At 36.8% G+C, this 15,473-nt stretch overlaps 1 protein-coding gene across 2 annotated transcripts in view; it reads left to right on the top strand.

Annotated features, from left to right (window-relative positions):
• LOC120529507 (coagulation factor XIII A chain-like) overlaps positions 1–15,473 on the top strand; it is a 255,609-nt gene that overhangs the window by 199,801 nt on the left and 40,335 nt on the right. For both annotated transcript variants that reach the window (XM_039753362.1, XM_039753363.1), the window contains one exon: positions 1,893–2,053. In XM_039753362.1, coding sequence (XP_039609296.1) covers positions 1,893–2,053 — 161 coding nt within the window. The remainder of the gene's footprint in view (positions 1–1,892; positions 2,054–15,473) is intronic.

The following is a 15,473-nucleotide window of genomic DNA, read 5'->3' as shown; positions in this document are numbered from 1 at the left end:
AAGTTGGCAAAATTCAGAAACATTTTATAATAATGCACATTTCAAAAAACAGTAAATCATCTGAATGGAGAAAATGAAAAACCATTTGATGCTTCAGATTTTCTGAATCATTACATATTTAGTATTCAATGTCATCACATGGTCGACAAACTTTATTGTCATTGTGGCTGATTATATATGACAATATATTTTAGTATGTATTTAATTAATAAAGTCATCCAAAAGTCAGTATTCTTGTGTGAAAAAGTAAATAGACAATTAGTAACCTACACCTAAACACTTTTTAGCCTGTTAAATTTCTTTAGAAACAGTTTAGTCCATTCCTGCATGATCAGCTGCCTTATCTTGGGAACCATATGCTGATTTTTTTTTTATCTAACGCAAACTTCCTGTTCCAGGTCCTGCCACAAAATTGTCAGTGCTCAGGTTTAGACATTAATTTAGAATTATTAGAACATTAAATTTTCTTCCATAATTACTCATTATTTGGCATCACGTGCTACTTGACCAGATGAACATGAACTGATAGAGAGATTAGTTTGCAGTTTCCTGAAGAATTACTTGATACAAACCAACATTCATGTATCTTTCAATAATGACAGGTCAATCAGTACTAGGGGATGCAAAGCATCAAAAAGCCACACAACCAGCAACATACATGACAGATAACGATTTTTTGCTTTGTTTGATATGACAAAATAATTTTATCCTGCTATATCCCAAATGAGAAAGTTATGTATCCTAACTTTACCCATTATTAAGGAGGTGTGGACATTCAGTACTTTGTTATGGAAACCTTTGCTACACTGTAGTGTCATGCTGACTATTTCTTAGTTTATTATGTATCAAGTCAGCTTTACAAATGACATCCAATGTATCCAGAGACTATTATAGACTCAGTCATTTCTTAGTTTACAAAGTGTTTCATTATTTAAACATTTGCAATTCCAATTATTGTTGAATTTTAGTGAATTTGTCCTCTACCATCATTTTTTTTCTTTGTTCTGATCAAGTTCAGGTAGTAATCTTACTAAAAGGTTACTAATAAGGCAAAATATAATGCCATTGTGGTATGTAACACTTATTTCTGGAAGCAAGATAGTTTAAATATTCTTTTCTTAGTAAGATTTAGACAGGATAGCCACAATTATAAATATTAACTATGATCTCACGTCATTTCCATTCAGACCAACAAAGTATTAAATACTTTTTACAAAATTCCTTTACAAGATGATTTAACTGAAAAATGAAGTGCATCAAAGAAACTGTGCAATAGATCTAAAGAGCTGTCATTTCTTAATAAAGTATGAACACCGCTGGCTCACCACATTACCTGCTGGATCACTGTTCACCAGGCAAATAAAAAAGAATTAAAATTTTTCATCATTATTAGATCAGACACTTCTATCAAACTGATCGAATTCACAGTCAAAACATACAAAAGATTCAGATAATCCAAGAAGGACAAATGTTTTTTCATTTTATAAGTTGCAACAAGGATGGTACTTATTACAATAACTTTAAAAAATTCTTCTAACAATAAACTATTTTCACTATTATTTACTGTACATTCCAAAATTCGATTATTATTTATAATAATGACAATACACAAAAGTTTAAAAAAAAATTATAAAACTTTCTGTAATTGTTTTTGTTATGTAGCTCTCCATTTAGAATAAGAAAATGGCATATGTAGTTGGATGGAGCACTACTCTATGTATTCTGAAACCAGAATTAGTAAAGAAACACATTTTGCTTTGATGCTGTAATTTTTAAAGTATGCAACACTCAGCATTTTTATTTATCAAACATGCTGTAATCATGCTCTGTACAAGATTGTCAGGAAAAAGTTTTAATTTTTAGATTCTAACTATAACCTTTCTGTTTTATAGCTCGAGTGGTGGATGTTTCAATACAATCAAAAGATTACATTAACCATCTAGTCGAGCAGGCAATGCTTCACTTCATTATCACCGGCCGTGTAAATGAAACAACACAAATTCTGACTGAGCAGAAGGTCATCTCTTTTCAGATACCAAAATTAACAGTTAAGGTCAGTATTAATTATTCTATAGATTTGTTCACAGGAGATAAAACACACATACACAGCCTGATTTGTTTTCTTCTTTGGAATGTGATTCATTTTTTGTCCATTTTACTTATATATAAAAAAAGAAGAAGAAAAAAAACACCTGTCTGTGGCTGGGCATAATGTTATCTGGTGTTCACAAGAGGGCTGGGAAGTCAGATGAACAAAGGCAACACGAAGCACAAATAAACGAATGTAAAGGCTAGAATGTCGTGATTAAAACAGGTAGACTTACCATTGTGCCTATAATTTACTTATTCTGGTGACTTATGCTCTGTTAGAAAAGGTAGATTCATTAAAAGCATACAAAAAAGGGTAGATGAGCCTAGGCATAGTGATCTTTTCACATATGTTCTGTAGATTTTATTACCAGACTCTGCCTTTGGAATGAATGGTTTACATATGACTTTCAGCTTCCTGAATTAAAGTGAAACAGTCACATTTTCCTGTCTTTTAACACCTAAAACGTACTCTTTCATGTGGGAGTTTTAAACAACAGTTTTCTTACAATCAGGGTGGATGTACCATCAGGGCATTCCTGAGGCGGACCTAGGGAACCATAATGACATTATCTCTAATACCCTAATTCCCAAACCCTTGGTATTTTGAATGCGGGAAGTTCGAAGAAACGATCAAGTATACAAAATCAAGAGTGGGAATGACTGCATAGCTTGAAATATCTAGGTGCCCTTGTGCTGAATTGAATATCAACTTTCTGTTAGATAGCTCTGTTAAAATCAGATATTGTTTACATTAGCTAGTACTCCAGTCCTATACGCTGGAATGCACTCTAGTTTGTTATTAGGATGTTGTAGCTAATGCATGGTTACATCAGCCATTAGCAGAAGCTTAAATATTGATTTGAGGGGCTGTGACAGTCCAGGTTGACAACAGCTACCATTATGTCCTTAAACCGATAGTCATGTACTGAGATGAGCCAGGGAGATAAGGACACATAACAGAAAGGCTAGGTGCAAAAGTGCAAATTAAGTCCTTTTATTTAAACAAACAGTATTCCAAATTAAAGTGCAATGCTTCTTCTTTCATAAATAAATACTGTACAGTAAATAATCTATTAAACAAGTGTCCACGCAGAGGTTAAATTTCAATAAATAGAATCTATATATATAATTCACTAAGGCAAGACACCCATGGATTCACTAAGCCGCCAACAAGTAAGACACCTATGGCGCACGCAGGAACGAGTCACGCCCACCAACTCCAAGAAGTAAGCGGTCTTTAAAAACCGAGTTTTCGGTTACGACGCATGACCGTGTGCACCATAGCAAACTGTGTTACATGCTACATACAGCAATCCGCATCCGCGACAAACATGCGTCTTCTTAGATGCTCCTGTAGGAACACGGAAAGTCTACGTGAGTCACAGGTGCATCTGGACTGTGCAAAGACGACAACGACTCAAGTAAAAGAGTTAGAGGTGGGTACATGAGTGATGGTGGTCCGCCAGTTTTCAGTCACGGACGATTGTGTGTTTGTTCGTTCCATGCATTGTTACAATGTTGCTTTTCTTGCTGATTTATTACATTACCGATTTTTCAAATGTTAATTTTCTCCCTGTGCTTAAAAATCATTAAAAAACCGGCCTGATTATGCAGTGTATGGTACGCCGCGGGTTGGCTAGTTATAAATAATTCCAATTCGATGTTAAAATCCCACTGTCAGATTCTATCCAGCCATTAAAAACAACCGTTTCTCTAAAACAGGTATCTCCTCTAGTTTACCTTTGCTGTCTTTTCAGCATGAGGACATGTCACTTGATAGACTCAATCATCTTTCACATCAGACTCCGGTCCTTACCACCAGTCCTTTACAGTCTGCGAGGTGCCACACTGAGCCTTGCTAACTAACAAGGGAATTGGCTGCTGCCCATGTCCACAAGTGAATGAGAGACCCGCCAAACTCCTCATCAACACTCCAAAGTCATTCATTTATGCTACCACTTTCACCATGTGCACCTGAGCCTATCTGGAGCCAGAGTACTCCGTAGGTATTTATTTATTTAAAGCTGTATCACCATGGGCTCCTAACACATCTCATTACAGGAAAAAAAAAACCAAAAAACTGAAAACAATATGTAAAGGGCCATATGAAACTGTCTTGCAGGATGAAGTGGGCCTGGTGCCAGGAAGTTTGAGATCCTAGGACTAATTCCTCATACAAATCATAATTGTAATGTGTGTGTAATGTTAGCTATAAACAGCCATAATCATAGATTCTATAAAGCAGTCCAGAAAATGACTCGGTCTTATAAAAAGAGACAACCCAAAATAGCATTTCCTTTCACTCCAAGTTATCAGGGTTAGAGACCCTTTTAATGATATAATTTTAGGCTTGTCAGAATGGAGTTCCGCTCCTACCATGTACCATAAGAGGATTCAGCGGGTTAGAAAATGGATGGATGGATATACAATACTAGAGTCAGAAGCCTTGAAGAGGCAATCCGTTTTCTGTTAATGAATTTTTTGTGAAACTGTTTGTACATTAGTAAAATAACTTCTTTTTTTTTAATTTAGGAAGTGACAAAGAATAGAACTTGGTTCACTTTTTCCCTGGAGCAGCAACATATGATATTCAATATCAGAATCTAGACATGCATGTGTTCTATAACTTCTTCTAACTCCACATTATATTGTATCTTGGGTTGAAGTGAAGAACAACAAGTCAGTATGCTTAGTGATGACATTGTTGTCTATAAATATTGTAAATTTTTATATAACTCCTTTAGAAAATTTCAGATATGGGCCTGATTATATGTGAACACTAGGGGGCTCCGTCCCCTGCTCACTTTGCTCACCCACCCCTGGGTTTGTTTAAGCGCGATATACAATTTAAAGTGATTGTTATTTTCATTTCATTCATTTTATAAATCTTGATATTTGCCAGTAATAAAGCTGTAGTGAATGAGTTATTGACAACCCCCAGGCGCACTACGAGCCAGCCGCTTCGTGTCTCTGCCTCTCGCATTGTGAAGAGGGGGGCTGAACGGACGCTAAGGAGATGCGGTTGCTCCTACGAAACCCCCAAACAGTGATACAATGTGAAACAAAAACATTTTTTTTTTACCTCCTCTATGTTTGATCAGCTGTCTTGCTGCTGCTGCTGCTTGTGCAATGCTGCATGATCTGCATGTCGCACTGCGCGTCGATCATTTAAAAGCCTGTACAGAAGCTGTCCTTTTATCTCACTTCCTTGTCTTGTGGGACGTTAAAGTGTCTGAGAAAAATCGCGCCTCAACGCAAGATTTTTTTTTTATTATAATAGAAAGATTTGAGCCTCACTAAGGCTCAAAACACTATATGCGGAACGCCTGAGTTGCATATGATTACAAGATAACTGGAAAACCTGGATAAACTTAGTTTTTAGAGGCTTCTGTCATGGTTAAATAAGACTTCTGAAAAGTGCAGTCTTATTGGAAATATTCCGACATATTTTTGTATGCTGCCTGTGAACTGCTATCCTTAGCTAAGGCATAAAGTGGTAAAAGATTAAAAATGTTCATTAAAAATAAAATAAACTGAGTAGACACATATTCTACCAAGTTAAAACGGAGATAGATATGTTTGAAGGTGTGTTTCTTGGGAATAAAAGTAAGACAAGGACAAATGGTAAGCATACTCTGCATCTATATTAATGACAAAGATAAAGCATAGGAAAGATTATTTCTACCTAAGGAATTATTGCACTTCCTATTCATGATAAGCGGCTCAATACATTATAGACATTGTGTACATGATGTTTGAATCAAAAAACATCTTGGTATTTCTTAAAATCCTGAATATGTACAGTATGTTACTGTAAAAATTAGGTCAGCAGCCTCTATGATCCACTTACACTAATTTTATAATGAGTTTTCCATTTTAAACAATTGTACCTACTGTATGGCAACTTATATGTCCTATTTAGGCAACTTTTTCCCCAGTTACTTTAAGGAGGTGTTTACTTTAAGAACAGTAAAAGGTATACATTGGTAATGCAGTTATAATCTACAACTATTACACAAAACACTAGTTTTTACTTATTTTATTGATTTGTTAGAAATTATTAAATTGTGAGATTTTATTAAGGCTTTGCATATTGCTACAAAAAGGAAAAAATTTGTCTATGCAAAACCTAAACAGTAAATAGAATAGAATATGGTAAAACATGACAGTGAAATTTGTAATTGTTTCCTTAAAAGTGATGAATCACAATGGGTGTAAATACCTATTCACATTACTCAACATACGTTTTTTTTTTTACAGAATTTTAACAGACCGGAAATTAGGGTAGCATAGCGATGCTGTGATTAGTGCTGCTACTTCACAGTTCCAGGGTGTGTTTTTGCTATATGAATATGACCTGTGTATAAAGAGAGCAAGCATTCCAGATGAGACTGAGAAAAACATATTACCCTGACAGGAGGCCAGTATGACAATGCAGGCAAAGTGGCAGGCAGGAGAGGAAAATACTTTTGTACCCAGCCAATAAACAGACAAGCAAAGCCTAGAGTAGAGAGCGGTTCCAGCTCCCATACACCAGGTGGTTGTGGTCCTCATAGGACAACCCGGTTCGGACAAACGCAAGGTGCTTGGGAGATAGAGTCTGGAAATGCAGTCCTGCGGGAGTCCCTATGGGCCAATAGAGGGTACAACATGACACCGAAAGCATTCCTGGATCTGGCTTAAAAAGGAGCCCACTGCTACACGAGTCAGTTAGGAGGCAGTGGGCAACACTCAACTGGAGGACGGAAAAATTGCTGATTTATTGTTGGTTTATTGTATACTTTTGGCATATTGTTGGAGAGGTTGGTGGAAGGGTACTTTTAGGAGCAATTAAAATCGTTTGTTTTAATTAATATATTGTGTGCTGTATTTCCGTGTCTGTGGTTTGGGGATCTCTGGTACCCCCTTGTGATTACAAATGTAAAGCATTAGTATCCTGTTCCAGGATGTTTATGCTTCAGATGGTTTCAAAACAGGCTTCGGCATACCACGGTTAATTCACTAAAAAAGGTATATTAGAGAATAGGTGAATAAAATATATCCTGGATAAAGTTTATTATGGCTCTGCCCTAACAGATACTACTGTAAATATCAATTAAAATGTATAAAACAAAGGGTAATATTGTTCAAGCTTCTCATGTATTTGTAAAGTGAAATTTTTTGCTTGCATGTGTCCCACTTTCTTTTCATAGTAGTGTATCGCCAACAGTATTACATGAATACAAACATGGACAATGAAGTATACAGTGTAAGAAACAACTCAGGATTGAGTTTCTTAAAAGCATTGTATTGCTAAGAATGTGATAAACCCCATCTTCAGATTGATCATCAATTTAGTAGAGATTCCCAAAAGACATTGTTACTAAAGTAGCTTGTTAAATCCTTTCTGATCTACACTAGTTTTTTTAAATTTGTAAGTGCTTCTTAAACTGGCTACCTCTTGTGCAAGCCATAGTGACAAACAGCAGTATCCAGACAGAGCAAATTAAATTCGTCAAAACAGTTCTCTGAAGATTTAGAATACTAAGATTTATACTTCATACAATGTATTTTTTAAAATGTAATGCATTAATGCATTTGTATGATTATGTTGCTTAATAACACATTATACACAAGTCCACAAAATTAAACTCATTAAAAAATGTTTAAATTGTGCTTCATTGCATTATTTAAGTCAAATCATTGGGTTGTAGTTATTATCCTTTCATACTCCCATTCTCTAGGAACTTAGTTACAACTGAGGTAAAGAATCTCTGCATTGAATGTACAGGCGATTTGTAATCACTAAGAACTTTCCTTGGGTATTTGGGCAAAGTGCCCTTGGAGTAATCACGATATGGTCATCTGTGAGCAAATTTAACAGTGTCTCCAAAAGTAATGATATTTGTTTTATAGATGCTAACTGGTTGATAGCAAGTATCACCTTCTTTACATCTGTAACTAACTCCCAAACTGTACATAAAAACAATGACACACAGCACATCAGCAAACATGATATTCATTACCTGAAAAGTCACATCAGTGACATTAGATTTCCACCTTATCCTTGCCATTCAGTGATAGTTGTCTGTGCAATGTTACACAACACTGCTAGTAGATAAAATGTTAGTCCACTAAAGAAAAAGAGGAAACGGGATGGAAGCTGGAAACGTGGGTGTACATCAGATATGTGTGGGCCTAGACAGGCCATCATTACCTTTTTTATAACTGTTTTGTGTTGATCACTGGTTTCTTTATATAGCCATGAAATAAACATACTATGTACTTCTAAAGGAATACAGGAATTTTTCATACATAATGGCATTTATTTACTTTATACAAAGTAAATACATATGCAATGTATTAGATGGTAAACTTTGGCTATCCAAGAAGCTCACAGATATGAAAAACTTTACTTCCTCCATAGCTGTATCAGGTATGATGCAACTCTAAAATACCTACAATTTAAACCACCCATGAACACTTCAAAGATGGCATTCATCATTCAACAATTCACAAGACACGTTCTGTACGAACTTCTTGCCGAAACATACGACAAACTAACTATGTACAAATCTGAAACAATGAGGCAATGATCCAGATTTCTCACAACATGTGGACAGGTAGTTGCATATGAATCTAAAAAATGGAATAAACTCACTGGGAACATTCAAAGTAATGAACCACAAGTATATAAGTTCTCCAGAAGACAGCTGTCTACCACAGAACAAAATGTTCTCACCAAAGGTTTAAAGTTCAATCACAAAGATGCATCCAACATGAACTTTATAGGCTCCCTAGAACACATCATACAAATGGAAAAGACACCAGAAGATAAATGCACAAGAAATAATGTGTGTCATGGCCAGTTAGTTACAGTCTTCACGTCCGACAGTACGTGTTTCTTTAAAAGAGCTGAAGGCTTTAAAATCGCCACAATATGATAATTATGGCATATGTCACTGTACACCATGATTCCAATTCATCTGGTCACAGAAACTCTACAAACAAAGCTAAACAATGACCCCACCATAACAACATGAACAAAGCAGGCCATTAATGATAAAATGCATCTAGTTTCACTTTGCCAGAAATACTATAGACAAAAAGAAGGGATGCCAATGGGATCTACATTATTAGGACTCTTCGCTGAACTGATGATGCATTGATTTGATTTGACATCAGACAGTAATGCTGCAGAGAAAAATAAATAAAATGAAGAAATTTAAAATTAGGAATGCTGAAAAAATATGGAGAACATAGAAGAATGGTTGCAAAAAAATTACAAAAAGCCCACCTTATAATGACAAAAAGATAATAGTAGGAGACTAGATTAAATGAAGGATACAGAATACAATGAGAAAAAGATAAAAGAAATGTAATAATATAAATGTCACCACAAGGACTGCATTTAAATGTAGATAGATTGAGGGATTTTTCAAGGATTACCAATATGTAACTGACAAGAAAAGATCAGACATCAACCCATGTAGACAGAACTGACAGTCAGAAGAAGTGATTTGTGATGCCATTGGATCTGGGGTCAGCTCTGGAGTGATTCTAACATCCACAGTATATATTAAAGAAGAGTGGTGTTCTTTAAAGGCTTTTGAAAAAAGTCGCTTGTAATTGGAATGCATGCCAAATCTTCTGAACAAATTTTCTCAATTCCAAAGCATTCCGTTTAGTTAATTATATTTGTAGTTGTACCTGATTAATTCCTTGTATTAAGATTGTCTGCAGAGTATATGTCTTTTAATTTCAGTTATATATATGCTGTACACTACTCAACAATTAGACTTAATGCTGGAATTCTTGTTATTGGCACTACCAACATTATACTTCGATTTTCAGATACCATTAAATTTGAGAAATAATAATACTTTCATTACCTCTCTCACAAATAAAGATCTACACCATTCTTTAATTGTTTTCCTATAATCCACCTTGAAGTATATTATTTTTTTGCTTAATAGTATGTGTTAAGTCTCAGATAGTATTTCCAAATGTGACTCTTTCAGGCTAATAATAGTAGCCTCCTTACTCAAGGTATAACATTAATTAGATTAATTACATTGTTCCAGTGTATTTCAATATATTGAAATGTAAGCACAATGACTTCCACTAACTACGCAATACAGAACATTTCAGCAGTAAATTTTAAGTTTAGTGTATCACGGTGTTCGCTATTGTCATTTTTTAATGTGTAGATGTACTTTTGTCCAATGAAGAGAATGCTCTGGTGTGCTGGGGGATGGCAAACTAAAATATATTGCAACTTTAATGATGAATGAGAGAACATGTTTCTGGCATAAATGACAGCTGTTTACCTTAATCTGTACAGTCCTAGAATTGTAAGTCAGAAAATAAACAATCATAGGTGAAACATCTGTTGGCTACTAGAAAGTACATGATCCATAAAGAGAACATATGGGACCATATGGGAGCTCACTTTAAGATCTAGCCCCTCAAGGGTAACAAATAATGAATTTTATAAAACACTTTTCTTAACTCAAAGCACTACATGGCATACCAAAAAGGAGAATAAAAAAGTATAAGCTAAGCAGTAAATGGCAAAATGAAAAAAACAGTATGTAACTGGTCAGTAAAAAGGGCATGGCAGACTGTGTTATTTGCAGCACCGAGGCCAAATGTTGAATGCCAAATGAATCGGCCAAAATAAGGTGTTGATTCACAACCCTGACTAGGGGAGTTTCAGTGTAGAGTCAGTTCTGAAGCTAGACTAGAATGGGTTATTCATTTCTCCTTGCTGCTGATTGACTGCTGCCCTGTGACACATCTCTAGCGGAGTGTCTTCATGTTTTCAATTTTGTTAATTCATTTTGTAATTCTTAAACGCACACAATGCTGCCGAAACGCCCTGCACCTTCTAAGGCTTCTGGCACTGAGCCTAAGCATCAGGGGCCTCATGTATAAACGGTGCGTACGCACAGAAATGTTGCGTACAAACTTTTCCACGTTCAAATCGCGATGTATAAAACGCACTTTTCCACGGTACCTCATGCCTTGTCGTATGCAAGTTCTCCGCTCGGTTTTGCAGACTGGCGGCACCCAGTGTCAAAGCAATGCTACTGTTCCTGTGTTGTTACTCATTATTTTCCTGACGCGGATTTATAAATACACTGAAACTAACTGCATATTGTTTATTAGTGTAACGCATCTGATTGTAATTAACTTGTAACAATATAATGGTCCAGGGAACAGCCATAGTATTCCAAATACCATAACTGCTTTAGCGTTGTTACTCTCACCACTTCTTCTTCTTCTTTCAGCTCCTCTCGTTAGGAGTTGCCACAGCGGATCATCTTTTTCCATATTACTCTCTATGCACGACTCAGAGTATTTATATCACTGTATCTGAGTGTGAATCACAGCAGCAGCTGATCGGAAAATGAATTATCGGTATACAGCTTCAAGGACACGCTGTCTCAGCCACTGCAAAACGTTTTAAAGCCTTTCCTGTACAGACCTCGCGGTTCAGAAACAGTTTCATCCCAAGAACTTTAAATGCACTCAATCAATTGCACCTTGTAGAACTGTTTGTACTTATAAGTACAATCACCCCACTGTAAACTTGCACTACAGTTATAATATCACAAAACCTGAGCCACTTTGTAAAGCGCGTATTTACATATGATGACGATATCATTGTTAAGGTGAAATGCAGCAAAATGTTTATTAAATTATACAGATAAAACTTTAACTTCATTTAAATAATCTATATTCTTCACTGGGAGTGTCGTTAAGGATAGAATAATTAAACATGTACTACGGAGATATTTCACTGTTCCTTAAACGTTTTGAAGAATCGGCGCGAAGCTTACAGATGGCTTAACTTCTATTACAGAGCTGATTGTGTGGCGATCGGTTACTTGGGTAAAGAAAAGCACTGACTGCAGTGACGGCTACACCAAAATATATTGAATGTAACACAGAAAGAGAAAATAACAACACAGCTAAAAACGCAGCAACAAATTTCGGCAAAAGTGAAATGCTTGTGTCATGAGCACGAGGCGGCTAGTGGCTGCAACATACATGGCCATCCACCGTGCATGACATTGCGTGTCTGCAGTGTCTGCAACGGATGAGGCCATCCACCGTGCATAAGCTACTTTACTGACATTGGCGGCTAAGGAGCCACCGATTCTTCCTCTGCCCAGTGCCACCACAAGCCTAGAGCCGCCCCTGAGTACTGCTGCAATAAATTATTTCATCGAAGTGAAACACGTTTCATAACGTGCTTTAACTGCTATCATCATGAAAATGATATCACGTATACATTTCAGTATTTTAGTTATTCAGAGAGCTGTAATATCACGAATGTAATGGATTCTGTGTCCAGTTGGAGGAAGAGAGCCGGTTTAAGAAGCAAGTAGTGATTCACACACATAGGCACATAGAAGATCAAAGCATTTAACGTGCTACTTTAATTATGATGTGATTTGAGAAACTGGTTAATTAAACGATTTTAAGATGAAGTTTATGATGTTCTATTGTACTTTAATGACAAAATAAACTACGTGATTAAAGTGGAAATGTCGAGATTGAAGTTGACATTTCGTGCTTTTTCCCCACCGTGTGCCTTTTTTCTCTGTACCCTAATAAGCTTTCATATGACACTCAGACAGTGGGCTACAACTCGGCTTTTCACGGCGACTTTGATATGCGACTTCTTTTTTTATTTCGGCACTGTGCGATTTTGTAAACGTGAGCTTTCAAGTTTCTCCAGCACGCTATGTCACTCGATCAACCTACTTTTGTTGATTATACCACGGTTTATTTGAACAAATAGTATGTTTTTCCTTAGCCTTCACTTAGTATTCGCTGAAATTCTTATATTTTCCTCCATGCTTTTCCCATTGTCTTTTTACAGAAGGCTGAGTTTAAGGGTGATATATATCCATTTGCATATTCAAAGAGGCATAATTCTGGGAGGAGTTGGGGCGTTACATAAAGCGTGCACGAGCGTTAGTTTTCACGCTGATCGGGATTTATGTAGCGGAAGAATGTGGAAGTTGGAGTACGCAGATTCCTGCATCTGGATTTTTCTGTGCGCAAGCACATTTCGGCTTTTATTTTTACGCCATGTTATAGTGCGAGTTCTACGCACGGCGTTATACATGAGGCCCCAGAAAAAGTTTAAAACACTCCAGGACAAGGTTGAACTACTGGATTTGCCCTGGGAACTAAAAGTTATGCTACAGTAGCGTACCATTATGGCATTAATGAAAGCACAGTACGCTACATAAAGAACAAGGCAGCAATCAGGAGTACCGTATGTGTAAGTTTCTGTGATAGTGCCAAAAAGGTAACAACCGCAAGGAATAAAAATATCATCAGGATGGAATCTGCCTTGGGATTGTGGATCACCAACTGCAGGAAGAACATTTCCTTGGACGGTAACATCATCCGTGAGAAAGCACGGAAATTGTACCAGCAGTTCTCTACAGGAGACAATGTAGAAGGTACCAAAGAGTCGCAACCAGGACCATCAACAGCACTGGAGCCTAAAGATTTTCAAGCCAGTAAGGGATAGTTTGATTGTTTTCAGAAACGATTTAATATTAAAAGCATCTCTCTACATGGAGAGGCAGCGTCTGCTGACAAAGAAGGCATGGAGAAGTACCCTGAGACATTTAGGCACATCAAAGAGGAGAAGGGATACAATCCCAAACAAGTTTTTAACATGAATGAGACTGGCTTGTTCTGGAAGAAGATGCCATCCAGAACTTACATCACGAAGGAAGAAGCCAAAGCTCCAGGGTTTAAGGCACAGAAGGACAGAGTGACACTTATTATGTGTAGCAATGCTGCTGGTTACATGATGAAACCTGGCCTCATCTACAAATCAGCGAACCCTAGGGCCCTTAAAAACAAAAATAAAAACCTTCTGCCTGTCTACTGGATGCACAACCCTAAAGCCTGAGTTACCAAAATCCTTGCTTCAAACTGGTTTCACCAGTGCTTTATCCCTCAAGCCAAGGAATAGCTCCATGACTTAGGCATGAACTTCAAGGTGTTGCTTATTATGGATAATGCTGGCGGCCACCCTTTGGATTTGTATTACGAGGGAGTTCAGACTGCCAACATCACCTCCCTCATCCAACCTATGGGTCAAGGAGTGATCCGTGCCTTCAAGGCTCTTTATAACCGGATTTCTCGCCAATACCTTATGAATGCAATGGATGCGGACGAGAATTTTACATTAAAGGGTTACTGACATAACTTTACAATCACAACGTATCACTCGAAAAAATTCAGCACAACACTGTCAACAAAGCCGTGGAACTGAAAAGATACTGGGTGGCGAAGGTTTTGACAACATCACTCAAGATGAGATGAACAACCTTATCGATGCCCACTCTGAACCCCTGACAGAGGAGGATTTGTTATAGTTAACAAAGTCTGCCAGCGAGAGCAGGAGGAGCAGGGCCTGACATTGAAACGTCTGTCCCAGATTATTCAGACATCGAAGGAGTTACAAGGGAAGATTGAAGCATGGGATCCTTATATGGTTTGGGCTTTCAAAGTTAATAATGGCATAAATGCTGCCATTCAGACATATAAAATGCTCCTCGCCACCATGAAGAAACAACAACTTCCCATCACAATGTTCCTGAAACCTATAAAAAAAAGCCAACATGCAACTCCACCAAAAGAAGACCAGTCCAAAAATACGACTCCTCCTGAAGCGCCTGAAGAGGACGCGCCACCTGAGGAGTTGTAAATCTTCTGCATCGTACTGCACAGCTACTTCATCATCATCAATATCATTCATCATTGGTTAGTACCCATGCATTTTAATTAAATTAATTAAATTATTACGTATTTACTGTGTTTATAACAAAGAAAATGACAGTGCATAACAAAGTAAACGCGCTTACATGAATTACAGTATGTATAGTGGTAACATCTGTATTTTACATTCTAGCACCGCGGGAGACATAACAGTACAGTACTGTACAGTAGACGGGTTTACCTTTACATTCTTTTTTTAGGTAATGTATTAAGCTGAGCAATGAAATTAAAGTGCCTTGGGGACATATTTAGGGTTTAAACTATAAAAATAGGCATTTAAAAGGCATTTTTTAACCTCATCCGAAAGTCGCGATTTTTCACAATTCGTGGGTGCTAAAGAGGTAAAGGGTGCAAAATTCCTGTGAATTTTGGGGTTGTACTGTACCTTAAGGTCAGTGATTACTAATACAATGTTATTTTTGATCCTTTACTATGGATCTCTCTCTGTATGGACCTCTATCAGAAGATAAAAAAAGACAAATTTCTATTACAATACAAGGAGAGTGCCCACTAATGGTCACATCACTCAAGATATATACAAATTTTAACATGCTGCATTATGTCCTATTATATGACTTAAAATT

The sequence above is a fragment of the Polypterus senegalus genome, chromosome 5 (genome assembly GCF_016835505.1).
Source record: "Polypterus senegalus isolate Bchr_013 chromosome 5, ASM1683550v1, whole genome shotgun sequence".
Classification (NCBI taxonomy): Eukaryota; Metazoa; Chordata; class Cladistia; order Polypteriformes; family Polypteridae; genus Polypterus; species Polypterus senegalus.
Note: the sequence above shows the minus strand (reverse complement) of the source record. Positions and strands in the feature narration are given on the sequence as shown.